Below are 27,300 nucleotides of genomic sequence, written 5' to 3'. Positions count from 1 at the left end.
CCACCAGCAGATAAAAGCACTGTACATTACAAAATCGGTCAGCAGAACCAGCTACCTCGTTACCATCATTCGTCCCCCCCCCCCCCCCCCCCCCCCAATTCCAATACCACAGTCTGGTTCATGTCCGTGGAAGCTGTCCTTGGAAGCTGTCCCGCACGACCGGTGCCTTCTCGCTGTTGACGAGCAGGCCTGGCGTCCGAGCTTGCGGATGAGCTGTGAGTACAAGACAGTCCGCTCGGAAAACTCACACGTCGTCGCACGGCAGGGTCTTCTCATTCGCTCAATCGGCGGAGGTTGTACGCCTCTCCCGTGCGAAGAAGCATCGCAACAGCGCGCGGGAAGGCAGATGAAGTATCAAGATGCGTCTGCTGTCGGAGACAACAACAACCGACAGGAAAACAGTGAGGCGAGAAGACGAGATGGAGATGAGAGATGACTGCAAGGTACCTATGGAAGGCCCCCACAGCCGCCGAAAATGACCGCATCCAGAGTACGCTCTTTCCAGCCTGAACTTCTTCCCTCCACCCACCAGACACTCAGCCCATCCTTCCCATTTCAACTCAACACCATCTCATTCCACCTACCCTCCTCCCACCACCCTCTCCCCAAGCACACGCTCACCCCATCATCTCCTCAATCACCTCCGTCGCCTCATTCAGATCACGACCCATCTTGAAGATCAGCTTCTGATACGCCACATCCTTCTTCTGCAACACCTGCATTGCCTGCAAATGCTGCGCACCCAACTTCTCCACCACTTGGTCATGAGCCTGGTTCGTCTCCTCGACAGCCTCATCATGCTCCTTCTGCAAAACAATCTTCTGGTTCTGCAGCTGCTTGATCTCCACATGCAGAGGATCAGTGCGCTTCTGCAATATCTCGCCGACACGGCGCTCCAGGAAATCCCGCTGACCGCTCACCCTTGCAATCTCCAGATCAAGCAACACATTCTCACGCCTCCCAGCCTGGTACCTCGTCTTCTCTTTCTCCAAGTCGTTGCTCATGAGGTCGTAGAGGTCCTTGTGCAGATCCCTGTCGACAACAACAGCATCCAGCCGGTTGTTGAGCGTCGTGATCTGCTCCTCTGCAGTCCTGATCTGGCCGTTCAGGGCGAAACAGTGGTCGTTGGCTTGGCGGACAAACTGAATCTCTCGCTCTTCCGCGGCATGCTGATCTGCCTCTCGCTGGTTTGATAAATCCTCCTCGCGGTGGAGCCCTGCGCTTAGGTTGTCCTTCGTAGTGTCGTGAGCGCGCCGTTCTCCATCATACAGCCTCTCATACGTCTCCTTCGCGCCAGTCGTGGTGGACACTTCCTTGGTAAGCGCAACAATACGTTCCTGGGCAAAGCCCAACTCTTCCTGCGCCTTGTCCAGGCGCTTCTCAATCTTGTTGTAGAAGTCAATGTTCTCCCGACCGAACGTCTTGAGGCTCTCGTTAGACTTGTCAACGGCGTTGATCTGTTCTTGCAGCCTTTCGCCACGTGTGCGGAGACCGTCTCGCTCCAGAGTTATGCGGTTGACGGCTTGTTGGCGTGCGTTGCTTTCTCCTCTGACATTCCCCAGCTCCACCGACAGGCCGTCGCGCTCATCGCGCATGCCCTTGAGCTCCCCACACAACTCTTCCGTCTCCGACTTCAACCGCTCTGCGGCCTGCGACCTCTCATCCCTCAACTCCTGACGCAGACCTTCGATGTCCTTGCGTGCCTCGTCACGGGCATCCTTCAGGTCCCTCTCGTGCTCTGCAGCGGCCTTGTCGACCTTGTCCAGCTCGAGCCCAACAAGTCTCTTCGCATTCTCCTGCGCTGCATGCACTGCCTCTTGAAGATCGGCCACCTCCCTTCCGTGCTGGTTGATTGCTCTCTCCTGGTCGCGAAGGCGGTTCTCATTGGCAAGCTTCGCAGCGATAGCCTCACGAGCAGCTTCACGAGCCTCTGAGAGCCGCTCCGCGCCGCCGAGAAGCTCCGACTGCAGTCGCTCGTGCGTCTTCTGCCGATTGACTTGCTCCTTCTGCAAGGCGTCCCTCTGCTGCTTGATGTCGTGAATCTGGACATCTCCTCGATTGACATCGCCACGCAAAGACTCCACCTCCACCTCCAACTTGATGACTTTATCCTCCGTCAATCTCGCGTCCTTGGCGACCTGTTGCCGCTTCTCCCTCTCCAGACGAACGACCTCATCCTTCATGTTCCTTACCTCAGTGAGTTGGCTCTCGTACGTGCTTTGGAGACGGTCACGAAGCAAGTTCTGGTTCTCGGTCCATGCTGAGATGTCTTTCTGGTGTTTGTCTCGAAGGGTCTCCAAGTCTCGACCGTGCTGCTGCTTGACAGCCTCCTCAATCTGCCGGAGGCCGTCAATCTCCTCGCGCGACGCTCGGACGGTGGCGTCGTGGTGCTTCTTGTCACTGGCACGGCCGCTCTCTGCGGCGGAGAGGAGTTGATCCTGCTGCGCACGGAGGAGGCGGACAGCTTCGTTGTGCTGGCCGGTGATCTTGCTGACGAGTTCCCGCTGTTCACCTGCGCCCTCCAATACCAGCTTCTGGCTCTTCTGGCGCTCAGAGGTCAGCTCGCTCTCCTTTGCCTCCAGTCGGCGCAACGCAGCGTCCAGGTTGTTCACAATCGTCTGCTTGCTGTCGCGTAGATCCGAAACATCATCCTCCAGACTGGTCATCTGGCTCTCGACATCATCCAGTTCGCTCTGCTTGTCCTCTACTTGACCTTTCATCCGCTCGAGCGCTGTCTTCGTGTCTTCCAGAGTCTTGTCGGTGGTTTGCTGCAGTTTGGTGGCTGTGTCGAGCTGACTCTGCAGTGTATTGTTTTCCGTCGCGCGGGCTGCGGACTGCTGGTTTATCGCATGCTCGCGACCGATGGCGTCGTCGCGGGCCTTCTCCGCCTTGGCTTGGGCTCTGAGCGCGTCCTTTGCGACTCGCTTCTGATTCCTACAGGACGAGAGGTCAGCGCGGCGTTCTCCGATATGAGAATGAAGTTGATGGGCTCTGCGGCACCATAGGGGTGCGTGTGGCTGTGCAGAAGATGGAGAGGTGACTTACTTCAATTCCTCCTGCAGTCTTCCAGTCTCATCCGTCTTGCTCTTCAACTGCACCTCATATTGGTCACGCTGGACATCCACTGCGTCTTGCCACTCTTCGAGGGCGTTGCTGAGACGGGCCTCTTCGTCGTAATTGCGCTTGGGCTCTGCCTCCAGCTGGGCGACCTGCTGCAGCAAGTATGATACGAGAGCGCCCTCAGCACGGTCACTCAGCTTCTCCACGCCCCGAATGATACTGACGCCCTTGCTGACGGTGTGGACGGCTTGTTGGGCTTGAGGGTGTCTCGGAGGGATTGCGAGATTTTTAAGACGAGCTTCGAGATCGCCGAGCTTTTCCTCGGCCTCATCCTCAACCTGTGGGTAGCAAACGCGATCAGCAGGCTTCTCGAAGACGTGGACAGGCTGAGAAGATCTCAACGCGCCGCATCACACTACACCACACCGCGGAGAAGAAGCACAAAAGCTCCATCCGAGAGGGCGTCTCCGTCTGGCCGACAGAGGTGAAGATGCCACACGTCTTATCATGGACCTTCATCTCACGGCGGAGAGCTCGCATAAAGGGGTGAGTTACCTCTGATACGATCTCAGGATACCTCGCGTCGTAGAGAGCACACACCGCAGTGTAGGTGTGCGGATATGCAGCTATCAAGTCGCCTTCAGGTCCATGCCATCTGTCCCAGGCTTTCTTCGTGCGTGAGCCGGCGACGGCGGGCACCACAGTCCCCATCGTGAGTCGTCGGGAGTGTTTGGTGCTCGGATGGGAGGGCGGTGTCGAAAGGTGGTAGAGGAAGGAGGAGAGGTGAAATTGAACGTTGTGACGGGATTTTGTAGGAAGCAGGACACCTTGGCATGCGATGTGTTGAATGTGAATGAAAGTGAATGTGAGGGGAAAGAAACTTCTGGCATTCACCAAGTGGCACGTTCACCGACCGGCACATTCACCAACCGACATGCAGCGAGCGCGCCACGGCTGCAAGCGCCGCACATCCAGGCAAACGGGACAGGACCTCTGGAAGCCAATTGATCTGCAGGTTGCCGTTGGGGTGGAGATGAGACAGCACCGTGAGAGTGGTAAGGGTGGAGTGGGCAGACAGGCCAGGCGAGCGTGTCGTGGTACATGAGCCCGTCATGCGTCTGACTTGCGAATGATTGCCTCCAGCCATGTGCATAGCGGCTGTGTCTTCCATGCTGTTGGAGTGAGACTATGAGACAATTACACGCAGTTGAGGTGAAGTCAAGAAGAAAGGAGGTCGAGTGGTTCCTGCGGTCTTCGGCACGGCCCTCTCCGTCTCCACTCCACAACTCCACAGGCAAGACGACCATAAGGATGAGCTTGTTGGTATCAGAGGACAGAGACAGAAAAGTCACGGTAACGGGTGCGTATCCGCCACAGAAACAGAGGCCCAAAGAAGCAAGGTGAATGAAGATAGAGGTAGCTGTTGTAGTTCTCCTCGCAACGCCACCACCAATAGCACAAGATCAACCACATCATCCCACCCCGTGGCACTCTGCCCAGGAGACACCCGTCCAGCAACGACAAGGTGTTCGGCCTGCTTCAGAGTCCCAATCCGCTCAATCATCGAGATCCAGATCCACCAAGACCTCATCGAAACAGTGCATCCCATTAATCATCCTGAACATCGTCTTCAAATCCTCCACCATTTCGTCGACGCTGGCGACTTTGCCGGGCTGCGGTGGCTCGTCGTCCATATCATCGTCGGAATCGAAGACGTGGCCGGCCGGAGCGTTCTGCTCAATCTCATCAATCACTTGCATGCGACGGCGGAGGTCTTCCACCCTGATCTTGGCGTCTTCGTGCCTCTTCATGATCCGCAACTCTGCATTGATGTTTCTGAGGAATGGCGAGGTCGTCAGAACGTCTTGCTGCATTGTACTCCACTTGAACGACGACTCCTTGTAGTGGCTGGTTGCCGTATCGCCAGGATCAGCGTGGCAAAACCCTCGACCATGACCGGTATCAGCCTGAGCCAGCGCAGTGTACAGCGTCTCGGCCAGCATGGGCTGCTGATCGCGCCATGCAAGGTAGATGATGTCACCCTTGTCGACGATCGTGAAATCGCCGCCCAGCTGAGATGCGAAGACACGGCAGATGGCATCGAATAAGCCCATGAGGTAGTTCGAAGATCGATGGGCGTAGTGGTCTTGCAGGCGTTCGACGCAATCCTTTGAATACCCCACTTCCTACAACCACAAGAGCGTCAGCAAGCTATCCACGTTTCAGTGTGTTCGAAAGGGTTGTTGATGTGAGATTCGGGTGGAAAGGGACGAGACTCACCCGCATGGGCTGGCGCATCGGCAGATCCATCTCCGCCGCGGTGTAGTTGGCCCACAGCCTCTTCATCGCAGCTCTCATCTCCCTGTACTTGGTCCTGTGCTTCGTGTTCAGCATGTAGGCACGATCTCCATTCTTCATGTCCTGCAACGTCGCCCACTTCTTCTTCTTGTACTGGTCGATTAGCAGGGCAGCTTGCGGGTCTCTCTTCTCCACGTAGTCATCAGCATACTGCAAGATCTGCTCGAGCTGGTTCGGACTTGGCGCTTGGTTGGTGACGCGATCGACCAGTTCCAGCATGTAGATGCCAGGCTGCAGATGGGCGCGCCGGTGTAGGTAGTCGAGCGCGTCTTTGACTCGTGCGTCTTGCGTCTGCTTGAGCTGGAGGTTTCCTATGAAAGCAGAGGAGTCAGCATCAGACGCAGCCCATTACTTGTACAAGCACCAGGGCCGTCGGCGGAGATCTGCAATGAGACGTTGCAAGTTTGTGGTCAGAGTGGTGCCAGACGGCGCGAGCAAGGCGGCCATCTCCAAGATCCAAATACTGACGAGAGCTTTCGTGTAGCCGTTGGGACGTCGTGCACTGTTGGAGAGGATGGACGAGCGAAGGTTGAGCGAGCACCTTCTCCGCTGTTTGAAGGACCAGCCATGGCCGGCAAGCGGGGTTGAAGTACACAAGCCGGTTTGGACGGTCGAGACGGTAACACGCATCGTGGCTGTCTCCAGAGGTTGTGTCCAAGAGCATGTCTCCCGAAGCTGTCTGCAAGCAGAAGCCATCTCCGAAATCCAAAGCTCCCATATGGTCATATGATGGTTGCAACGAATGGATCCACGCATCGCTGAAGAGGGGAGGACTTACCATGGATTATGACGTCTAGAAGCGCATCATCCGTCGTCGCCAGCATGTAAATGAACTCGCGATACGCATCATGCTTCCGAATGGCTTTGATTTGTGAGAAATGCGCATACCGGTCGAGCACCTTCTTCGCGAGATGGTGAAATCCGCGCTTCCGTGGCTTGATGAACGGGCTCTCGGCTGTGGCCAGTGTTGAGTAGGCGGTCGGTGGTGGTGCAGAAGTTGTCTGAGGGGCGGTGGGAACGAGTGTGGGTGGGAAGGTCGTAGGAGTTCGAAACGTCGCGGCGATGCGGCGGTTCGCTGGCGCTGCGGTTTGGTTCGCTGGTGCTATGTTTGAACGGCCTTTTGATGTAGCCAGGCTGGCTTTTAGATTCGCGAGGGCGCTCGAAGCAGAAACCAGGGGCGCCATTGCGCGGGCAGGAGAGTGCCGTATTCCCACCCAAATTTCGTCAAGATGTTGCAGTGGCGAGTAGTGTTTGGAGATGTGAAGTTCCAGAAGGCAGAGCGTCAGGTCTGTGCAGAGAACAAAGCCCGCGCGACGGCAGGGGCCCGAGTGAATGCAAGTTTCCGCCACTAGCGCGAAACGTGCGGGTGAGATCTTGACAAACACTCCACAGGCCTTCTTCCTTCCTTTGCAATCGTCAAACCTCTCCCACAGTCCGAAGCAACATGGATCCGCCAAAGGAGCCGTCATCAGATCTTCCGGAGATGCCGGTTCCGGAAGATGCAGCATGGCAGACGGGGTTGGCATCGCGATCGAGGTTCAAAGGGGTGATGGGCCGATTCCGAGAGAAGCGAGCAGCAGATCTAAAGGCCGCTGAAGAGAAAGCAATCGAGCAGGAGGCAGCCAAGCAGACGGCCCTCTCGAACCCGCAAACCACCAGCACGACCTCAAATCAGCTGCAGTCCCAGCCTGAAACCACACAGGAAGGCGGAGAACCGACACGCACCCGGCTTGAGACTGCAGGCCACGCTTTCGACGCCCTGAACCTCGACGTGGGCGCAGACGACACCTCAGACGACAATGCCGGCGAACTTCCAACCTCCTCCACAGGCGTCTTCGGCATGGCTTCCCAGGTTGCTAGCAATTTCGTTGGGAACATCTTGAATCTGGGACGCGGCCACCCGTCCAGCGAAGGCAACGAACAGCCAGACAAAGCACCAAAGCTCCAACCGGATAGTACGCCCAAGATGTCGAAAAGCGCGATCCACAACATGTAAGTATCAACCTCCCGGATACAGCAGATTGTGCTTTACGGCTCTGTGACCCCTCCCGCTCGTTCGAGCAATGGAGACGACGGCTAACTTATCGGCGCTGCAGGTACAAGGACGACACCATGTACACCGACTTCGAGTTCGTCAATCCCGACGGAACAGAGCTGACCGAAGACGAGATGGCACCGATCGTTCCTTTCTGGGCGGGTCTCCGCAAGGGTGTCCCGAACAAGAATACGGTTCTCAAGCATCTGTGGGAGTGGACGCAGGAGCCGAAGAATAGTTACTGCGTGGGAGCCTACACCAAGTACAAGAGACAGTGCACGCGCAGGGCCCAGCAGAGCGAGGAGGAAGCTTGCGACGACTGCGCCAGGACAGGAAACCCGTGTATCGTCGCCGGTCGGAGAGGTGGGGAGCTGAAGGTCTTGCCGCAGCAGGACGAGTCGGCGCGAGAGGAGGCGGACCTAATGGAGGTGGATTCTTGAAGGGCGGAAAAGCATGAGCAGCGAATCGGTCGTCTTTCGGTGGCGGACAACGTGCTTGTACCAGGATGCAGCTGGCACATCACAGCATGATCATTCTGGCTCATCCATAGCTTTCGAATGCTTGTCTTCCCACACATTTCATCCTATCCATGCCATCTTGTTGCCGCCTTGTGCCCTTTGCGCTGTCGCATGCTGTCCGGGCCTCACAGACCAGCCAGTTCTCTTACTGCCCGCATTGCTGCTCGCAAGCATGATCTCCGGCCACGAGAGGCAGGCTCCAGTCGTATGGGCTGTGACAATGTGTCCTGGCGCTGGCGGAGAAGCTGAGGCGATTATGTTGCCCTTCCACTCAGAAGACCGCAGGAGCTGGTTTGCCCAATTCCTCGCTCTGGCTATGTCATTCGCAGACATGTAGAGTCACAAATAACATGGATTGCAGCTCTGTGATGGTGTTGACAAATACGTGAAGAGTTCAAAGTGCATTGAAGAGTGAGGTGGACTCGACTCAACTCCGCATCTCCGCGAGGCTTGGCATTTGCTTTTCTACAACACTACGGGCACCACTCCACCCCACCCCATCAAAACCCGGTCAATAGCTTCGTAATCACATACGCCCACAACACGTACTTCACTACCGCCGGATACTCTCTCTCCGCCCGAAAAGCCGCATTCTCCTTCTCCAACCGCTTCTCTTCCCTCCGCAGCCGCCCATTCTCCCCTTTCAACCTCTCATTATCTGCCTTCAACCTAGCAATCACCCCTCGCCAACCGTCAACCTCGTCCATCATAGGCCCCATCGCATCATACACCTCTCCCTGCATCACTGCCGCCTCGTTGGCCTTGACCGTCATATACTTGTAGATCTTGGCATGGCCTTCCCTCTCCTTCAACTCCTTCTCCAGCTCGGCGATCCTCAACTTCTGCTCTTCGAGCACTCCCAGGTCCTTCTCTGCCATCCTCCCATCCACCGTACCACTACCACCTTCATCTCCACCGCCATCATGTCCCCGCACGTCCTCTTTCCCTCCGTTTGCCATTGTCTCCGCTCGGTAGGTTTTTGATAGTGTTTCGGATCGCTGTACGTTGATATGGTTTTGAGGAAGCGCGCGAGAGGTTTTGATCGGATACACAGTGAGAACGAATGAGATTTGCAGAGATTTTGACGACGGGTTTTTCGCCTGACCTCACTTCATGATAGCAAGTCAGACAAAAAAAGTTCAAACTTGTCACCTCTTCCACAAACTTCCCACCCACATCGGCCACCAAAGAACAGCAAGATGCCTCAACAAGAGCCGTGGTTGGACGACCCAGACATGGCAGACGACCCAGTTTGGCAGCTGGCTTTAGCAGCACTCAAGGAAGGCCAGGAGACGCTGGACTGGGATGCAGAGCAGGATCGTCTCGAAGCTCAATACAAGGAAGAAGCTCTTCGTGAAGCCGCTGAAGCCAAAGCAGCTGCTGCCCGTGAGGCCGAAGCCCAAGAAGCCGCTGTCCGTGAGGCCAAGGCCAAAGCCCAAGAAGCCGCTGTCCGTGAAACTGTCACCAAAGATGCCGCCAACGACGAAGCCGGAGACACCTCACGAGTCGCCACCCGAGAGGGCGCGAGCCAAGAAGCCACTGGCGCACCTCTCGCCTCAGCAGCAACCGCCGCACCAGAGCGAGAAGCGAGCGCAGGAGACATCATTGCGGATCGGGAGGCAATGAGGGCCAAGACTGCGTTGTACGAGAAGTAAGTCGAACGCCCTTCAGCTGCTGATCGAGACAATGACTAACACGCAGCAGGTACAGGGAAGAGACCGATCCCGAGTTCCTCATCTTCAGAACACCGGACGGCGATGAGTTGCACAAGGAAGACATGACAGACGTCATATGTTTCTTCACTCGTTTCAGCCGCTATCGAAGCAACACCAATGGCCTGAAGACACTCTGGGACTTGGTGCAAGCTGGTTCCCGGCTCTACTGCGTGGCTGCATACACAAAGTATTTCGAACCTTCCGAGCGTAAGAATGGTCAGGGCAAGGATGAGGCGTGCGACAGATGCGCTGCGGTTTTGTACCCGTGCGTGGTGAGACGTGGAGGCAAGTTCATTCTCCTCCCGCCGATGGAGATCGAAGAAGAAGAGATGGAGAAGGAGGCCGAAGAACAGGATGCGGAGATGCAGGAGGCAGACGAGGAAGACCCGATGGACACTGCGTGAGGTGTCTCCAGTAGCGAGAGCGGTGGTGGTGGTGGTGTTGAACGGCGGATTGTTGGACTTTCGACGGCGGAGAAGACAGCTGAGCGGCAGCATGGGTATTGAGAGAGCCACAGCTGCAGTCTCTTCATAGCCCTGATATGGTTGTCTTGTCCCAGTCTCCGATTTGTCGACCTCTCGTTGTGACCGTGACGTCCGCGTGGGGCTGTGCTATGCCATAGAAGAGTGATTGAACCAGCCCGCGCCCTCCTCTCCCCCTCCCCTTTAGTGAGCCATAGCAGGCCTTCTCCGGGTTATGGATTCCAGTGACCGTCGTCAGCTTGTGCCATGCTGTTGTTTTGTGCGCTGGAGAGCCTCATGACCAAGCATCCTGGCCCCTCGCTCCACCACCGATACTGCCGCCATCCATCCTACCAGCCGTCCGGGTCTGCCTTAGTCTTGAGACCTTCTCGCCCTCTCCCCAGAGTCTCAATGTACTGTGGTGTTGCTGAAAGAGTTTGAGCGACGTGGAGAGGTTGGAGAACGCCAGCGTCCGGGACGGCGAGTGGCTCCCCTTTGAAGACGGCCAGATTGGAGGCGACGTCGATATTAGGCGGATTCCATCATATACCGCAGAGTGTGGTCCAGAACAAATACAGAGTCGAGTGTAGGTGTGGGCAGATGATGGACTCGACTTCACTCCGCAGATTCTCCGCTTCTCCGCAAGGCTTGGCTTGGACATGCTGATACCACGACATGCAATGAGTGTAAGAAGTGCTGAGCAGGTTCTCATCGCGAGTCTGATCATGAGTTCATACAAACTTGGTTACCAAACAACATTACATACGCATCGCAAAGCGCCATCTCCAAAGGTTCCTTCAATGTTCGTCGCAACCTCGTACATCCATACTGTTTTGTCGTGCAAGCATCTCCTAAACATGATCTCGCATCCCATGAGCAAATGTTGCCCACCAAACGCTTTTTGCGAGCCAGAGAAGATCTTCCGTACCGTACCACCACCATCAGAACTCCTCCACCACCAACATCCTCAAAATTCCACCAAGTCCTCCTCCTCACCTACATACGAGATAGTCACAAAAACACGAGCGACAGCTCCACTCTGGGCGGACGGACTGGGCTGCGTCTCCCCTTTAGGCGATTGACACAACCAGGGGGTAGGAGGAAGCCGTTTTTGCCAGCTTTTCCAAAAGCATTCCGCAGCGTGTTGTAAGGTGCCCGAGGTAGAAGAGTAGTAAGTGGATAGCACCATTTATTACCACCACCACGCCCTCAATCAAAATTCTGAAGAAGCCATTCTACTCACCTCGACCGTGCGATCATTTTGTCTTATTCAAAGTTCCAAACAAAAATGGGTTGAGAAAGTTGTCCTCCAACTCAACTCACCTGCGAGAAATTCGCAAATTTTGACCAAGTCCGGCACCCCGCATATCCCATCTTCCACCAATCCCCGACTCTGCAGACACCAGCAACACACCCGGAAGATGTCTGCATACCAGGATGATATGCACAAGGCAAACAGATGCGAGCTGACGGCAGAGTCGGAGTTGCGTTGTTTTGCGAAAGGTTGGTCAAAGACCCCCAGCCCAGCAGAGACGTTGCATCCAAGATCCTGCTCTTCTCCCGCTCCTCCTCTGAGCACATACGGTCCCAAATCTCGTATCGCCCGGCCTACGAATAGATGCTCCTTGCACATACTCCATATCGCTTCTTACTCCTCTGGCGGGCTCGTTCACAAAGCCGGTTTCCGGACGTCGCAAAATGTAGTAGGATTGTGATGGATTTAGTGAGAGAATCGCCAGTCTGCTTGCGTTGATCATGGTCCCATCACAGATTGCCTCATCTCCCAAGGCTTGACCCGTTGCGCGCGCGTATGCAGAGCGTCGTTACGTATGCCTTCGGAGCTAGAGCGCAGAGAACAAGCAGACAGGTGCCCAGAAGTACAACACCAGCGAGTGCGAGCCTGTGAGCGGTTGCGAAGTCACGCCGCGAGCGAAGGCTGAAGAATTGAAAGCGGCGAGTGTCGATTCGGCGAGGTAGAAGTCTTTCGATAGTACTTGGAGGGCACCACGACCGCTGTCCAGATGGCGACGGAGGAAACACATTGTAGGTGTCTGGCGTAGTTAGATCAAGGATCAAGAGCCCCCACTTCTCCACAAGGCTTGGCCGAGACACCCTTAGACAACATCTCTACTATCTCCTTGAACACAACTTCTAACAACATGCAAAGGCGTTGCGGCAAGAAGATCCTGCATCGACATCCCTTGTGACATTTATCATAAGCTCATGTTACTCAGAATACCACACCGAACAGCTTGATAATACAGCAAAGCAAATGACCTTCTCTCTAGAGGCAGTTCCAAGTCCGATCCCGCGACTCCATCCTGCTTTGGCTTCCTACGATCTCTTCGTACTCAACTCGTTCCGTATACGCGTTTCTTGATGGCCCATCACAAGCACGACAAGGCCTTCCATCGCAAACCAACACAGTCCCTCCAACCCGCACACCAACACTATCAAAACCTTTCTTCCCAGCCACCCACTCATCCACTGATTCAAACACCTACTTCGCCGGCGGCGTCCACCCCGCGGGGATCGGCTTAGTAGTAGTAACACGTTGAGTGGCACCCTTCTTCGGATCGTTGCAGCTAGCGGTACTGGTCTCATCGGCAAACGTGACAGTGTAGACCGTTTGGGAGGTGGTGGTGTAGGTGACAATGCTCTGTACACCATTGTTAGCATGTATTCGTTTACTCCACATCAGATGTCATACCGTTGTAACAGCAGGCTCATACTCATAAACCACCGGACACTGACACCTCTGTGTGAACGTCCAGTACTTGGCACAATTCCCCTTGTTATCATAGCAGGTCCCCTTTCCCCACCCAGTCTCAGCAGCGCCGGTAGAGCTGGTCGCAGCAATATGCGTGGCAATATAGAGGTCCTTGTCGCACGCTCTCCACGAGTCCTGCACTGGAATGGTGCACGTTGCTCTGGTCCCGGAGATGGTGCAGAACCCGTTGTCACTCTTGTACGGGAATTGGCCGGGTGCAGTCTCCGTGGGGGTCGTAGTACCAACCAGCACATGCACATCATTGATAGTCCAGCCGCTGTCAGTACTATACACCACGGTCAGGGTGCCGTCCTGGATCCCAGCACAGACACTGCCAAAGGCGACTTGTTTCGCGCCGTAGACGAGAGGATCGCAGACAGTCGCCACAAAGACATCCCGGCGTGAAAGGGTTGCGTCCAGCTCAAGGGGTGATGCCAGGGTGGGGAGGACAAAGAGGGCGCCTGCTAGGGCGAGGAGGGTTGCTGGAGAGTGCATGATGGGTGGGATTGAGAGTGGGTTTGAGAGTGGGACCAAGGATGTGATTGTGGATGAGATAGAGGGTGGGATTGTAGATTGGTTGAGAGGAAGATGAACAACGCAAGAGTCGCAGCTAGGGAATTGACTGGCTGATTTATACTTGCTTCACTTACTCTACCATCAAGCCAGTATTTGATCACGCCTCCAGCAATCAGCTGAGCTCGTCAATCAGCTGAGCTTGTATATCACCTGTGTCTGTGAATCGGCCTGTCTAGAGCGGCGGGTCAACCGACAGCATCCTCCGTCCACAGCCAGAAGAAGCAGACAAGATCCCGTGTTGCGTTCCATGCCTTTCGATGTTAACGCCACAAGCGAAGGCTGTGGGCTATCCGTGCCGCCCTACCTCGATATATGTGTTCATCAGCGGTGCGGGCTCCGGCTGCGGTCATGGTCTGATGCTCATCCCGAGTCTGGAGGTCCATCCCCCGGACGCTGCAAGCGTGTGACTGAGTGGAAATACCGCTTCCAAGACCTGAGGGATAATGCGGGAGCGTGTCTGGACCATAGCGTTTGCCAATAGACCATTGCTAGTGACATATCCCGCACATCGAACAGCATTGTCTGCCGTTCTGTGGCGTCTCGTGGATGCGGGGCAAGCGCGAAGAGAGGATGTTACTTGACCGGCCACATGGATGCTGCCACCACGGCACGTGTATTGGACGTCGGGGGGATGCCGCAACGTGGTCTCGCCTTAAAGAGAGCCCTATCATCCCAGCAACACAAGCTTGGCATTACCCACGTGTCCCAGGTCCTAGTGCAGATCCAGATCAGCTCAGCGCAGCGGGATCGACCACGGGCCCGAAGACTTGGTCTAGTCTGCAAACCGCCCATCCGGATTGGGACAACTCACATGCATGTAGACAAATCTTATAGCTGCTTATTATGTGTTAGCCGCAGGCAGTCAGGTTAAGGTTTAGCGCCAAGCTATTGGATCCCCAACATTTCCAACAGTCTGGGATTCACCCTCTACAGGAGTCGATCGAGGTACATGTACGCTGCATTCTAGCCTCACAGAAACCCTCACAGGGGTGCATGATGTCTCGAAAGCTGATCATTTCCCTCAATACCTGAATTTCTTTTTGGCATCTACACCCAATCCTCGATGCCCAGCGCGGGAAAGGAGCGAGCCCTCAACGCAAGCGGAACCCCACCAAACTCTGGGGCAATGGATGGAGGGTCCGAGACAATCTTCTCGCCTCGACGCTTAGAACTATTATGTCCTCCAAGTCGCACTTGCATGCAAGCGGTCGAGGGTTCCCGCCATGCGAAGAACCTCTCCTCACTCAAGGTAGGTGGCACCATCTTTCCATAGTGCAAGTCCGCCTGCCAGGCATTGCAGTTAGCGGTCTGCCCTAGAATCAGATGTGAGTTGCCAGCAGCATCACATCCTGGCTATCCTCTGCCCCACCTCCACCACATCCACCACGTCCACCCCCCACTGCCTCATCCATCCCCTCACCCATCTCACCCCCACCCCCTCCAACTGCGTCAGCCTCACACTCCTCTCTTGCACCTCCCTCGTCGAGAACACCGGCCTCTTCGCACCCTCCCACTAAATCTCTTGAAAGAACCCAATTAGTTTCACGGCAGGCACACGCTCAACATCCTCCCTCTCAGCCGCTTTAACAAGCTCACGCAACCATTCCGCACACGGCACCACCTTCATCCCACTCTTCTCAATCAGGCTCCCCACCACATCCTCACAATACGACTTCCGTGGGTTGACGAAATGCAGGACGTTGCACGACCTCCCTTCATCTTTGTGTGATGGTAAGTGTGACGGCACCACCGCCTCCACCAACACCTCCCCCTGCACATCCACCGGAATCCAATCCATACAATCCATTACACCCAAAAACTCCACCCGTGAAAAGTCCTGACACAGGCCGCGCGACTGCATCGTTTTGAGTTGCTTTTGAGAATCACCTCCACTCCCGTTCAGACACACCACCTTGTCGACCGCAGAAGATCGGATCAAAGCATCCAAGAAGTACGAGCTGAGGGAACCAGTCGATCCGGTCAAGACTCCAACATTCCTGGATGATGACTTCTTGTCGACCTGCTTCTCCATTCGATCAATCCTCCTAGTATAGTCGTTAAGCAATCGCTGCATCTGACCCAGTGAGTCATCACCTTCCTCACCTCCCACACCCTCCCCCTGCATCAGCATCTTCGCCATCGCACTCGCAGTAGGACGCTGATAGATTGCTCGCGGAGTAAGCTTGCAGCCCTGCTCTTTACCCACCTCCCGAAGACTAGCCGTGACAAACCGCAGCAGCTTCATCGCCTGCAGCGAGTCCATCCCACGTCCAAACACGTTCTCATCCACTTCAATCTGCCCGCCGTTAAAGAAATTCATCGAGAGAACGTCGGACAAAGACCCAGCCAAACTCTCCGCACTGCCAAAGTCCAACGAACACACACTGTTCTGATCGGCCGACTGATACACCTGCTCAATCGTCTTCGACAATGCAGCCGCGGTTGGCGCTCGCCGGATCTCGCCCTTCGGAGAGCGCAGAAAGGTGTCACCATCTAGCAGCCTGGTATGTGATGCATGAAGCTGTGCGTGCGCTGATAGTGCTCGATTCGCCCGCTCGACAGCCGTCCAACTTCTTGGAGAAATGCACCCACTGACCCTCACAGCGGATTTGGCGTCACCGACGAAGCGGAACTCAGCTGGTATCCGGAAGCCTTCAGCCTGACCCTCGGAACCTTCATCCTTCCCGCTGGCCGGCTCGGTGATGTGTACGGTCACAAAAACATGTACATGTTGGATTTCTGTGGTACGCCGTCTGGTCGGTCGTTCCAGGGCATCGGATGTGCACTGCTCGTCCCCAATGCGCTGGCCATCGTGGGCAAAACGTACGGAGCCAGTCCAAAGAAGAACATGGTCTTTGCACTCTTCGGCGCAGCAGCACCAACGGGCTGGGTCGCAGGAGCAGTTTTCTCATCCATCCTAGCCCAGCTGGGGTGGTGGCCTTGGGCATTCTTCGCTCTGGCAATCACCTGCATCTTCGTGATGGGCGCTGCTTTCGCCATCTTTCCAAAAGACGAGGTCCAGCCAAGCAGTATAAAGACTTTGACGCTCTGGGACGCGCAACCGGCGTCAGCGGCCTGGTGCTATTCAACTTCGCATGGAATCAAGCAGCAGTCGTGGGCTGGTCCACCGTCTACACCTACGTCCTGCTCATCGTTGGCATCTTACTACTAGCAGCCTTTGCCGTTGTCGAGATCAAAATTTCATTGTACCCTCTTGTACCCCTCCGCGGCTTCAAGGGCGAAGCAGCGTTGGCGCTGGGTGTGATTGCGGCCGGCTGGGGTTCCTTCGGCATCTGGGTCTTCTACCTCTGGAGACTCATTGAAAACCTGCGTGGATAATCTGCCCTCGCTGCGAGTGCACAAAACTCCCCCGTCGCAGTCTCCGGTCTCCTCGCTGCCGTGACGACCGGCTTCCTGCTCTCCTGCGTCAAGGTCCCCTACGTCCTCCTACTGGCCACCCTCTTCTTCCTGACTGGCCAGATCCTCATCGCCACCGTTCCAGTCGAGCAGACATACTTCGTCTCCATCATCGTCATGCCATGGAGTATGGACTTGAGCTTTCCTAGCGGCACCATCATCTTGAGCAAAGGTACTCCAGCGCACGATCAATGGATTGCGGCATCGCTCATCAACACCACCGTCAACCACAGCATCTCGTTGGGGCTGGGTATTGCCAGAACCATCATCCGGGACGTGAGTGAGTCTGGTGGGAGCACATTGGATGGATACCGCGGCGCATGGTATTTCGGGATCGGGTAGGATGGTAAGACTGAACCCTGCTTGTCTCAGACAGACGCTGACTTCGCTCGTAGGTCTCGCTGTTGCCATTGCAGTGTACTTTTGTTTGGAAGTCCAGGTAGATTTCGAAATGCATGGGATCTCTGTGTCGAGTGACTTTCCGCTTGTCAGGGCTGCAAAGGAATGACATGACAATGCAGGTATATTCCTCATGCACTGCTGCCCTCGCCATCACTTCATTGCTCCATTCTTGGTTCGAGTCATTGTCTGATACTGCCAGGTCATGCCGCATGTCTGGCGCAGGTCAGATCGTCCAGTTCCATGGATAGTAGCACGTGGATCCACCTCGCGCGCGGCGATCTGTCGTTCGAGCTTATTTGGTCATGACGGTCCTGCATCCGTTTGAACGACAAACCCGCCAGGTGTGGAAGTCTGGCGCGCTGGAGTGTTGTCGGACAGAGTGGAATGAGCTATACTCTTTGCGAGGGTGTCGCCTATCAGACGGCGCTTCGACCGGCAAAGAAGAGAGGGTTAATGGTTATAGAGAAAGAGAAGGTGGAGTACGCAAAGTGGGGTGTCACGTGCTTTGATCATCTAGATTAGATTTAGATGAGCGAGCACCGCATACGTCACCACTGTTGACTTCGCCCGCTCCAGAGCAGGAAGCGGCCAACACCGATCGACTCTTGCCACTCCAAACTTCTCATACACCTGCTGCGCCTGCACATCCCTCTCAAAAGGACCACCCCCCCTTCACTTCGACACCTACGCACACAACAACACTTCACCTTCAATTCCATACCACAAAACAACAACATGCCCGACCCTAACATCCCCTCCGAGCCCCCTCCATCCTACGACCAGGTCGCGGGCGGTTCATCCTCATCACGACCTGCGGCTTCTTCCAGCCTCCAGGTACCCGGTCAGAATGAAGGCGGCATGCCATCTTCACATCGACGGAGTATGGAGGACGAGCTGCGACCACTGCCAAAGGGCGTAAGTGAATCATCTCACACTCAATTATATCCATACTGACGCGACATGCAGTGGGTAAGGCAGTACGATTCAGAGCAACACCACCAATTCTTCGTCGACACAAACAAAGAGCCCCCGCGCTCCACCTGGGTCCACCCCTACGACGACGAAGAATACCTCTCCACCCTGCCCGGCCCCGAACGCGAGCGTGTCGAACAAGAGAGTCTACACCGCGGACACCCTCCATCCAAAGAGGACGTGATAGCATCCCACACCGACGACGAGGAAGACCATCACGGTGAACTGCCACCCCGCGGAGAAGGAAAAGGCAAAGAGAAAGAATCCAAGTTCGGCCGCAAGTTAAAGGACAAGCTCACCGGCACCACGCACGAACAACGCGAGCAGTCGAGGCAACAGCGGGCGGAATACGAGCAGAAGCTGTACGAGCGACATCTCCAACTACGTCATGCCATGGCCGAGGCTGCAAGAACCGGACAGCCGCAGTTGATGGGCAAGGACCGCGACGGCAAGGACATCTACATCGAACCGCCGAGGTACCGTGGTGGGTATGGCGGAGGCGGGTACGGGTATAGCCCATACGGTGGGATGGGCGGAGGTGGTGGAATCTACGACACACCTAATGCGAGGTACATCCGTCCTGCGAATCCGTACGGGCGGCCGATGGGACGTGGGTATGGTGGTGGCTATGGGTTGCCGCTCGCGATGGGAGGAGGGTTGATGGGGGGTATGATGCTTGGGGGTATGATGGGTGGGGGTGGATTTGGCGGTGGCGATGGAGGTGGTGGAGGTGGCGAGTAATGAAATACACGATGACTTCGAGCGGTTCAGTGATGCGTGATACCTATTGCGATGGCGTGAACGCGAGCTACGCGGTGCATGAGTTATGAGTTAGTCAAGTTAATCAACATTGAGAAATCAAGCCCTCCCCTCCGTGACCCCCAAATTCGTCTCCCCAATCTCCTCCCCCCTCGCCTTCGCCACCAACCCATCCAACCAATCCTGATGCCCAAGCAACATCCGATTCGGCTTCTTCCCTCTCAGCTCGACCGCAGGCTTCCCAATCTGACTCTCCTGCGTCAGAATCCTCACTCTCCCGCCCTCCAAGTCCTGCACCAGCCACGCGTGATACCCGCTCACCTCCTCCCCTAACGCAAAACTCCACGCAATGCGTCCTGCTTGTCCATCCTTAGGGGGTACGGATTCCTCGACCGGGCATGTAAGGACGGGGAAGCCAAAGGTGGAGAACTTGAACGTGTCGCCTTGTTTAAGGTGTGGACCCGAGGAAGGGGGCGTGATATCCGAGACGTTGCGATAGTAGGTGGGCCATTGGGTGATGTCTGCTAGTAAGGGCCAGATCTGGGAGGCGGAGAGGTTGGCGGCGATGGTTTCGTTGGAGACGAAGTTGTCGGTTGTGCCTGGGAGGAATTTGGAAGGCCAGATGATGGCCGGTTGGGTGGACATTGTGTCGTATGCGATGGTGTCTGAGTGTTTCTTTCTATTTTGGATATCACAGAAGAGTGGAAGGTGTAGATGTAATGTTGACCTACCTCTTGGGGGCTGTTATGAATGATGTGCGGTGTTGCATCATGCTACGTTGAGTTTCCGGGTCGTCATTGAGGGGAGCAGGGGGAGGTGCAGCTTCATGTTCGCGTCGACGCGGTCAATGGCTTCGTTCCACCACATCTTCTCGACAGGATACAGCAGTCTATTCCAGCCATCTCGACGCGTGTGAGAAATGCGAACGGGCTTCCGGACAATTGTCCTCATCACCACGCCCGCACAAGAGCTCGCCGTGCCTGAAGATGCCCGCTTTCGTGCAGGATGATTGCATCATGACTCTCCCGTCGTCTGGGCTGATGGTGGACATCCATACACACCTACATAAGTGAGCTCTCTTCACTACCATCATGTTCCGTTTCTCTGCATCCCGTCTCTGTTCACGCAGCTCTCCGTTGCAGATCCAGCTCCCCAACTTCACTCGGTCCTTCACCACCACCACCACATTCAAGATGCCCGAGCCATTGAAGCAGTCCGAGATCGACAAGGGCCAGGACCCCAGCGTCACCAAGCAGTGGGACGACGATGTCTCCCTCGACCAGAAGATGGAGGACTTTGGCAAGATTGCCGACGGACTGGGGATCAGCATGATGGGCACATTGAGGAACGGTGTGGGCGTAAGTTGACCCGGAAAGACACGACATTCGAGCCCCTACTAACAAAAATTACTAGCCCGTCGGCCGCGCCATGGCCGTCGCCAAACGCAGCGGCCCCGACTTCCTCTTCCTCGCCAACGCCCACTCGCAAAAGTTCGATGACATCGAGAAGAACAAAGTCACCAACGTCTACTTCCACGACAGCACCACCCAAGACTGGATCTCCATCACGGGCGAGACGGTCGTGAGCAACAACGAGGACCCGCGGATCAAGAAGATCTGGACCGAAGGGGTGAAGGCGTGGTTCGGTGATCTCGGAGATGGCAAGCACAACGGACAGCCAGAGGACCCGAGGATGAAGTTGATCGAGGTCAAGGCGAACATGATCAACTACTGGCAGCACACGGTCGGGAAGGAGGGCTTCGGGCAGGAGATCAAGGAGGCTATCCAGCAGGGCAAGGTCGCGAATACTGGGTCGTTGCGCCGTATGGATGGTAAGGAGATTGAGCAGGCGAGGTCGAAGTTTGGCGAGATGAGCTCCAGTTCGTGATTTGACCCGCGACCTCTCGACTGGCAGATTGCTGAGTGTCGAGCAGAATTGTGAGTATTCGATGTAGCATTGTATTTCTAAATGAGAGAAAGGTGCTGTCATATGATCAACTATTCCATGCTTGTGCAGAACAATCAGGTTGTATCATTCATCTTCCTTTGCGTGCATTCATCCAGCCTTAGTAGACCATATTCGTAGTCACTCTCGAGGCCTTCTACCTGTATAAAATCTTTCAATCAGCTATATGTGCACTCGACGCTGATCGCAGCGTCCAGACACTCGGGCCTTCGGCTTCCCACAGATCTGGACTTTCCAGACCCCTGTGCCGTCCAAACCTTCTTTTGCAACCTCGTGGCGATTTCTTCACCCCACTGCAGCTCCTCGACATGGTTTCCTACGCGCGTACGTCTTCACGGCTATACCACCGCTCCCGATGTCTTTTGGTTGCTCGGAAAGGAAGACCGCAGTTGTTGGGTAATGCCCTTCGAGTGTGAGGTATCTACTGCAAACCTCGACTGAATGACGACACGGTGGCCTACCCTCCAACTCTCACACTCGGCAATGGACCACCCAGCACAACTCACAGCGCGATGTAGTTCTCGAGATCAATCACCCCCATTGTCGACATCCGAACGGGCACGAGCACTGGAGATATCGCGATACTTTCAAGCGGCCGGCATCAAAGGGAGTCATGCCGCAAATCAGCACAACCAAGGCGTGCGCCATCCACCGGATTCCACTCTGATGGCGCTCGCCCAGCTCGGCTGCTATCGATTGGACACTAAATGGGCCTATGTCTCCCTCCTCGATTGCGACTCTCAGTTCATCATCAGCGAGGCTACCAAATCCATTTCCTTGTCGAGTCCCGGCAAGCACGACCCGGACGATGGCCTCATGCTCGGCTTTACGCGAAACCCACTGAGTTACGGCGTGTGTCCTGAAACCATCGAGATCTTCACTGCAGACGCCAACGACGACCGTGCAATCACGACCAAGAACATCACCGCCGACAAGACGCGGTACCTGGTCCGTGACTTCACCGCTGATGAGGAGTTCCGCAACAAGCCATATGTGGTGGGCGCGCCGTACATGCGCAGCTACGCCGAAGTCCCTTTGACGAGCTCTTCCGGCTACGTCCTGGGCTCATATTGTGTCGTCGACAACAAGCCTCGCGATTTTGGCGACGCCGAAGTCACCATTCTGGGGGATATCGCAGCCACCATCATGGACCATCTCGACCTGATCAAAAGCAAGTTTGAGCGGAACCGTGCAGAGAGGCTTGTCTGCGGCCTGTCATCCTACTTGGAACATGGCTCAAACAACCAAGCACCCCACCCCGGTTCTTTAGCAGCTGCGCCGATCGCCACAGCACGCCCGAGACAAGTCACGGCCCCGAAATCTGGTGCATCGTCGTCGGCGGCAAAGTCTGACCTCGACTCTGCCGTGTCGTCTAGCGCGATAAGAGCGACAACAAGACAAGGTTCTCATCCTTCAACACCAGCCACGAGTCCCATTCGAACGGAGTCGAGTACATCTGACTACTTTTCACAGTCTGCAGAGAAGCTACCGGCGCAGGAGGAGAACCAACCATCTCCACCAGACTTGGAATCTCCACCAGACTTGGAACAGCCATCTCCACCCGACGTAGGCGCTGCCGCCAATGCCAACAACACGTTTGCGAAAGCTGGAGAGCTTCTACGGCAAGCTTTGGACCTCGAAGGCCTGGCATTCCTCGACGCCGGCGTCCACGATGGCACACAGAGTGGAGTCGGTCGCCAAAGACGCAGAAATTCCGTCCATGAGGATGGTGGGATAAGCTGTGGTCTGCTCAGCTACTCCGGCTCGGATAGAGAAGATCCAGACGATTCATCCATGTCGAGTCGGTATGCCAACTTCAGCCACAAGTTATTGTATCAAATGCTCGACGATCACCCTTTTGGCAATGTGTTCTGCTTCGACCAGATCGGCGAGATTTGCACTGGCACGGGCGGTCTCGAGTCCAAGTACATCAGACGATCCAGCGTCATCGCCAGAGGACTCACTGAGGACGCCACTCCTAGTGCCAGTGTTGCCGAGCAGTTATCCGCTTATGCGACACCCGGAAGCTCCATCATCTTCCTTCCGCTCTGGGACTTCCAACAGGGCAGGTGGTTTGCGGCTGCAATAGGATGGACTAACAATTCCGCTCGTGTGCTGGAAAGTACTGATCTCAGCTACTTGACGGCTTTTGGTAATTCCATCATGGCAGAAGTGCTCAATCAGCAGGCCACGGCACTGTCTGCGGCCAAGTCCGACTTCATCGCGTCTGTATCGCATGAGCTACGTTCTCCTCTTCATGGTATCCTGGCCAGCATCGAGCTTCTTCGAGATACGATGGATGTCACTCCAGAAGCAGCCGCAATGCTGGATAATGCGAATGCGTGCGGGAGTATGCTTCTGGACACCATGAACCATCTTCTTGATTTTGCCAAGTAAGTCCGCTTCCATTCACTTGACTAATGACTGCAGCTGACGGCACTAGAATCAACCGCCTGACGACGAGCTCCAACACTACCACCGATGGCAACGACAATGCAAGACTGGCGACAGTCAACATCAGCGGTCTGGTGGAAGAGGTAGTTGAGGGTATGTATTGTGGCAGTCTAGGTCAAGCGAAGCACGACGAGGGAGAGCAGCTGCATATTACCGACACAAAGACACTGGAGAATGCTTCAAAGGTTGTCGTGCTCCTCGACATCGACCCATCGGCCAACACCATTGTTCGGACCGAGAAGGGTGCCTGGAAACGCATCGTCATGAATCTTTACGGGAACGCTTTCAAGTATACGAGTGCAGGGCACATCTTGGTGCAGGTCAAGCTCGTCAAAACACCCGGAGCGGATGAGTCGGCGGACGACTTCACGCCCTACTTCACACTGCGGGTCAGCGATACTGGCAGGGGCATGTCTCCCGACTTCCTGAAGCACAAGCTGTTTACTCCATTCATGCAGGAGAACAATCTCTCCCCTGGCACTGGTCTGGGCCTGTACATTGTCCAGCAGCTGGCTCAAAGTCTTGATGGCACTGTCGAAGTCGAGAGCGAGCTGAATGTCGGAACCACTGTTTCGTTGCGCATACCGCTTGGTGTGAAGACCCAGCTACAGTCGACCGCTCAAGAATCTCGTGCTTCATTGGATCCTGAACGAAGGCTCCTGCACTCCCCGCTTGCTCTGGTGTTTCCGAACAAGGATGGCATTGATCCAGATCGAACACCTGGAGCCAGCAGCGTTCAGCCAGACAACTCGACTGCGCTCAAAACGCTGAGCAACATCATCGAGCAATGGCTGGGAATGGAGGTTCACCATCCAGCCTCTACTACCGACAAACCACAAATTGGCGGGCACGAACTCAGTCTCATCAGCACCAACGGTGATCCAGCTTTGCCGTGGACGTTGAAGTTGCAGAGGACAGCAAACGGCGCTGGACCGTCGAATGAAGATTCCTCTGTCGTGGAAAGGAGGCTTTGCCATCCCTTTGGTCCTCGTAAACTGTCAAAAGCTCTGCTCCAGATTCTGGATCCCACTGCGTCTCCTCGGACGTCACCTGAACGAGATCACACCATACACGACAATGAAACTAAAGCCGGCCGTACACTCCTTCCGAATCGGCCACCAACACCCAAGCTCAACACAGCCAAGACAGATTCAAAGCTCATCAGCAATGGGCCCAGCCATAACATGGATGGTGAATCGCGCCCTGACTCCCGCCATGCTACAGGCCGCCATACGCGCCGCATCAACACCGAGCCCCAGCCCTCATGGGAACACAACCGCTACAACCACCTTCTCCTGGTAGACGACAACCCCATCAACCTCCGCGTGCTCGCCTCCTGCGTGAAGAAGCAAGGCTGTACCTTCAAGCAAGCGACCAACGGACAAGAAGCACTGGACATGTACAAGGAGGCACCGCAGAGTTTTGACCTCATCTTTATGGATCTATCAATGCCGGTGATGGACGGCTGTACCTCCGCGCGGATGATTCGGGCATTTGAGAAGGAGATGGAGGTGGGAAGGTCGTACATTGTTGCTCTGACTGCGCTGGGGTCGGATGTTTCGAAGCAGCAGGCTTTTACGAGTGGGATCGATGCGTTTATGACGAAGCCGATTTCGTTGAAGGATATTCGGGAGTTGCTTGCTGAGTGAGAGATGCAATAACGACTTGATACAACTTTTACAGGACGAATCGGAGGCGCTGTATTGGACCCGGCACTCACGTCGTACTCTCCTCATCCCAGAAGACCAGACATCGAACCTCCCTAGAAGCGACAAAGCAGCAAATCAGCAAATACCCACAGCTACACATCAACCACAACTTACATGCTATTCCGCGGCGGTCCATGATCCAGCTGGGATTGGAATGCAGTGTGCGGGGTCTGCCTCGCCCTGCCATCGGTCTTCGAATCGAACTGCTTGAAGAGGTACGCTTCTGTGGGATCGAGCTGCGAGGCGTAGTACCATTGGTGTCCCTCCCTCGCGAGGACTTGGGCGGTTTCGAATCTGCAACATCATCAGTCATCGCCTCTCGGTGCGATAAGGAAAGCAACCCACCCTCTGCCCTTTGGATACGCCTTCCCGAACGCAGCATCCTTGTCCTCCGGGAACAGCGCCAACACACCGACGAGGTCGTCCGGCTGCACAGTAGCGGCATCCAGCAGCGCCAGTGGTTCCCTCGTCACTGGCCGCACAAGAGGTCGCCAGACATTCGCAATAGCCCAGCGGCTGTTTTTGCGCTTCTCAAGATCTTCAACTGGGACGTTATTCTCCAGCACTGTCATGGCGCCATCAACACTATTATCGCAGTGCGCGAAGATAGTTGGACCTGGAGCGGAGACAGTGTCGCTGTCCTTCAAGTTCTCTGCCTGCTCCTTGACCGCGCTGGCGAGATGCCGGCGGATGAGGTGGGAGAAGCATAGCACATCAGAAGCGCCAGTTCTATTCAAATGTGAGCTTTTACCAGATGATGTCTCGATGAGATTATGCTCACGCCTTTTTCACTGCGGCAATAGTCTCAGGAAAAACGACATCCTTGATGTGCTCCGGCGTGTCTTCAACATCCGTCTCCGACCACTCCCCCTTCAAGACCGTGAAGCCGTTCTTATCAAGCGTGAAGTCTTCTTCTTTACCCCGCAAGTCGTTGATTGTCATCGGCTTGGTGTCGAACTTTCGCCGCTGATACCCCGCCGTGCCTGGGTAGAAGACGCGGTCATTGTCGGTGTGGAAGTAATTTATGATGGTTTTCGTCGCCATGTTGTTGGTGGCAAGTGCATACTGCAGCCCCGCGTGTTTATGTACTTGGTCATGAGAAGGGTGGCTTGGCGAGAAGACCCCGAGGTTGTGTACCCGAGGGTATACCACTCTTAACAATTCTACGGACTCAACGCCGCACCAGCAGAATTCTTCCGTGGTGCACCATTACCCAACAGATACCCATCCGTCTGCTTTTCGATATCCGGCCTTCTGTCCTTCGACTCCTGCGTCTCCACCAGCTCCGCCACCTCATCATCCTCCGCCACGAACTGATAGCTGCGACACTCCGTGTTCGACCACATCCGCGTGATCTGTGCCCCGGACTCGTCCACATTCCCGACAATATAATGCGCAAACGACCCATGGCTCACAAGCGCAATGTTCTTCTCCGGACGCTCCCTCAAAATCCTCCGCAACAACCTCGCCCGCTCAATCAAGGCTTCGGCATTGACGTCGAAAACTCCGATATTGCGGTTCCAGTACGGATGAACGTCCAGCTGCTTCATGTCCACCAAATCGCCAAACGCCTCACTGATGACTTCTTGCGTTGAGCCGGTGTCCATTTGCTCGTTGCTGGCTTCTTGGGCATGCGGGATCAGCAGGATCTTCAGTCCGCGGTCCACTGCCGGCTGGAAAGCGATCTGGCAGGTTTGAATGGTGCGGCACATGGGGCTCGCGGCGAGGAGGTCGATAGAGTCGTGGTGGGGGAACTTCGAGCATAATTCCTGGGCCTGCCCTTTACCTTCTTCGGTGAGGAAGGGGTCGTGGATGCCCTCGCCGTATTTGCCGACGTTCTGCTGTTCGTTAGTGTTGTTCTTGGAGAGGAGCTTTCGGAGGACTCACGTGGTAACCCTGTGCATGGCGCACGATGTGAATGGTAGGTGGCATGTTTTTCCAGTGCGATTGTTACTTGGAAGTTTGGAATTGCAACCGTGTCAAATATATGCGAACGTAAGCACGCTGAAAGAGCACGAACTGCGCCATTGAGCGTACGCAGCGCATGCCATTTTCTGGTGTCCACGACCCGCGGGGTTGCAAGTTTGGGCACCATCCATCATCGGGGAAACTCTGTCAAGCTCTCCAAC

At 55.5% G+C, this 27,300-nt stretch overlaps 14 protein-coding genes across 14 annotated transcripts; 6 read left to right on the top strand and 8 right to left on the bottom strand.

Annotated features, from left to right (window-relative positions):
• Nucleotides 1-617: 617 nt before the first annotated feature.
• On the bottom strand, nt 618-3,771 carry LTR77_003335 (uncharacterized protein; the record flags this gene model as incomplete). The annotated part of the gene is made up of 3 exons (XM_064800592.1): nt 618-2,934; nt 3,046-3,398; nt 3,487-3,771. 3 exons carry the CDS (start codon nt 3,769-3,771, stop codon nt 618-620), a joined length of 2,955 nt encoding a protein of 984 aa, XP_064661931.1.
• An 845-nt stretch (nt 3,772-4,616) lies between these two features.
• LTR77_003334 (uncharacterized protein) lies at nt 4,617-6,602 on the bottom strand (the record flags this gene model as incomplete). The annotated part of the gene is made up of 3 exons (XM_064800591.1): nt 4,617-5,246; nt 5,341-5,729; nt 6,197-6,602. 3 exons carry the CDS (start codon nt 6,600-6,602, stop codon nt 4,617-4,619), a joined length of 1,425 nt encoding a protein of 474 aa, XP_064661930.1.
• A 260-nt stretch (nt 6,603-6,862) lies between these two features.
• LTR77_003333 (uncharacterized protein) lies at nt 6,863-7,893 on the top strand (the record flags this gene model as incomplete). The annotated part of the gene is made up of 2 exons (XM_064800590.1): nt 6,863-7,410; nt 7,515-7,893. 2 exons carry the CDS (start codon nt 6,863-6,865, stop codon nt 7,891-7,893), a joined length of 927 nt encoding a protein of 308 aa, XP_064661929.1.
• Nucleotides 7,894-8,471: 578 nt separating this feature from the next.
• On the bottom strand, nt 8,472-8,930 carry LTR77_003332 (uncharacterized protein; the record flags this gene model as incomplete). The annotated part of the gene is made up of 1 exon (XM_064800589.1): nt 8,472-8,930. The coding sequence occupies one exon, from the start codon at nt 8,928-8,930 to the stop codon at nt 8,472-8,474; it is 459 nt and encodes a 152-aa protein (XP_064661928.1).
• Nucleotides 8,931-9,170: 240 nt separating this feature from the next.
• LTR77_003331 (uncharacterized protein) lies at nt 9,171-10,090 on the top strand (the record flags this gene model as incomplete). The annotated part of the gene is made up of 2 exons (XM_064800588.1): nt 9,171-9,622; nt 9,676-10,090. 2 exons carry the CDS (start codon nt 9,171-9,173, stop codon nt 10,088-10,090), a joined length of 867 nt encoding a protein of 288 aa, XP_064661927.1.
• Nucleotides 10,091-12,647: 2,557 nt separating this feature from the next.
• LTR77_003330 (uncharacterized protein) lies at nt 12,648-13,412 on the bottom strand (the record flags this gene model as incomplete). The annotated part of the gene is made up of 2 exons (XM_064800587.1): nt 12,648-12,806; nt 12,858-13,412. 2 exons carry the CDS (start codon nt 13,410-13,412, stop codon nt 12,648-12,650), a joined length of 714 nt encoding a protein of 237 aa, XP_064661926.1.
• A 1,594-nt stretch (nt 13,413-15,006) lies between these two features.
• LTR77_003329 (uncharacterized protein) lies at nt 15,007-15,813 on the bottom strand (the record flags this gene model as incomplete). Its single annotated transcript, XM_064800586.1, has 1 exon — nt 15,007-15,813. The coding sequence occupies one exon, from the start codon at nt 15,811-15,813 to the stop codon at nt 15,007-15,009; it is 807 nt and encodes a 268-aa protein (XP_064661925.1).
• Nucleotides 15,814-15,923: 110 nt separating this feature from the next.
• On the top strand, nt 15,924-17,252 carry LTR77_003328 (uncharacterized protein; the record flags this gene model as incomplete). Its single annotated transcript, XM_064800585.1, has 4 exons — nt 15,924-15,997; nt 16,098-16,470; nt 16,524-16,824; nt 16,873-17,252. The coding sequence occupies 4 exons, from the start codon at nt 15,924-15,926 to the stop codon at nt 17,250-17,252; spliced, it is 1,128 nt and encodes a 375-aa protein (XP_064661924.1).
• A 795-nt stretch (nt 17,253-18,047) lies between these two features.
• LTR77_003327 (uncharacterized protein) lies at nt 18,048-19,025 on the top strand (the record flags this gene model as incomplete). The annotated part of the gene is made up of 2 exons (XM_064800584.1): nt 18,048-18,227; nt 18,279-19,025. 2 exons carry the CDS (start codon nt 18,048-18,050, stop codon nt 19,023-19,025), a joined length of 927 nt encoding a protein of 308 aa, XP_064661923.1.
• Nucleotides 19,026-19,142: 117 nt separating this feature from the next.
• LTR77_003326 (uncharacterized protein) lies at nt 19,143-19,688 on the bottom strand (the record flags this gene model as incomplete). The annotated part of the gene is made up of 1 exon (XM_064800583.1): nt 19,143-19,688. The coding sequence occupies one exon, from the start codon at nt 19,686-19,688 to the stop codon at nt 19,143-19,145; it is 546 nt and encodes a 181-aa protein (XP_064661922.1).
• A 548-nt stretch (nt 19,689-20,236) lies between these two features.
• On the top strand, nt 20,237-20,930 carry LTR77_003325 (uncharacterized protein; the record flags this gene model as incomplete). Its single annotated transcript, XM_064800582.1, has 2 exons — nt 20,237-20,401; nt 20,457-20,930. 2 exons carry the CDS (start codon nt 20,237-20,239, stop codon nt 20,928-20,930), a joined length of 639 nt encoding a protein of 212 aa, XP_064661921.1.
• A 561-nt stretch (nt 20,931-21,491) lies between these two features.
• LTR77_003324 (uncharacterized protein) lies at nt 21,492-25,111 on the top strand (the record flags this gene model as incomplete). The annotated part of the gene is made up of 2 exons (XM_064800581.1): nt 21,492-23,401; nt 23,452-25,111. 2 exons carry the CDS (start codon nt 21,492-21,494, stop codon nt 25,109-25,111), a joined length of 3,570 nt encoding a protein of 1,189 aa, XP_064661920.1.
• A 67-nt stretch (nt 25,112-25,178) lies between these two features.
• Nucleotides 25,179-26,215, bottom strand: LTR77_003323 (uncharacterized protein; the record flags this gene model as incomplete). The annotated part of the gene is made up of 4 exons (XM_064800580.1): nt 25,179-25,224; nt 25,286-25,465; nt 25,517-25,900; nt 25,953-26,215. 4 exons carry the CDS (start codon nt 26,213-26,215, stop codon nt 25,179-25,181), a joined length of 873 nt encoding a protein of 290 aa, XP_064661919.1.
• Nucleotides 26,216-26,334: 119 nt separating this feature from the next.
• LTR77_003322 (uncharacterized protein) lies at nt 26,335-27,103 on the bottom strand (the record flags this gene model as incomplete). Its single annotated transcript, XM_064800579.1, has 2 exons — nt 26,335-27,009; nt 27,059-27,103. 2 exons carry the CDS (start codon nt 27,101-27,103, stop codon nt 26,335-26,337), a joined length of 720 nt encoding a protein of 239 aa, XP_064661918.1.
• Nucleotides 27,104-27,300: the final 197 nt, after the last annotated feature.

This window comes from Saxophila tyrrhenica, assembly GCF_035928015.1.
Source record: "Saxophila tyrrhenica strain CCFEE 5935 chromosome Unknown scaffold_4, whole genome shotgun sequence".
In the NCBI taxonomy this organism is placed as follows: Eukaryota; Fungi; Ascomycota; class Dothideomycetes; order Mycosphaerellales; family Extremaceae; genus Saxophila; species Saxophila tyrrhenica.
This window is presented reverse-complemented; position numbering and strand designations above follow the sequence as displayed.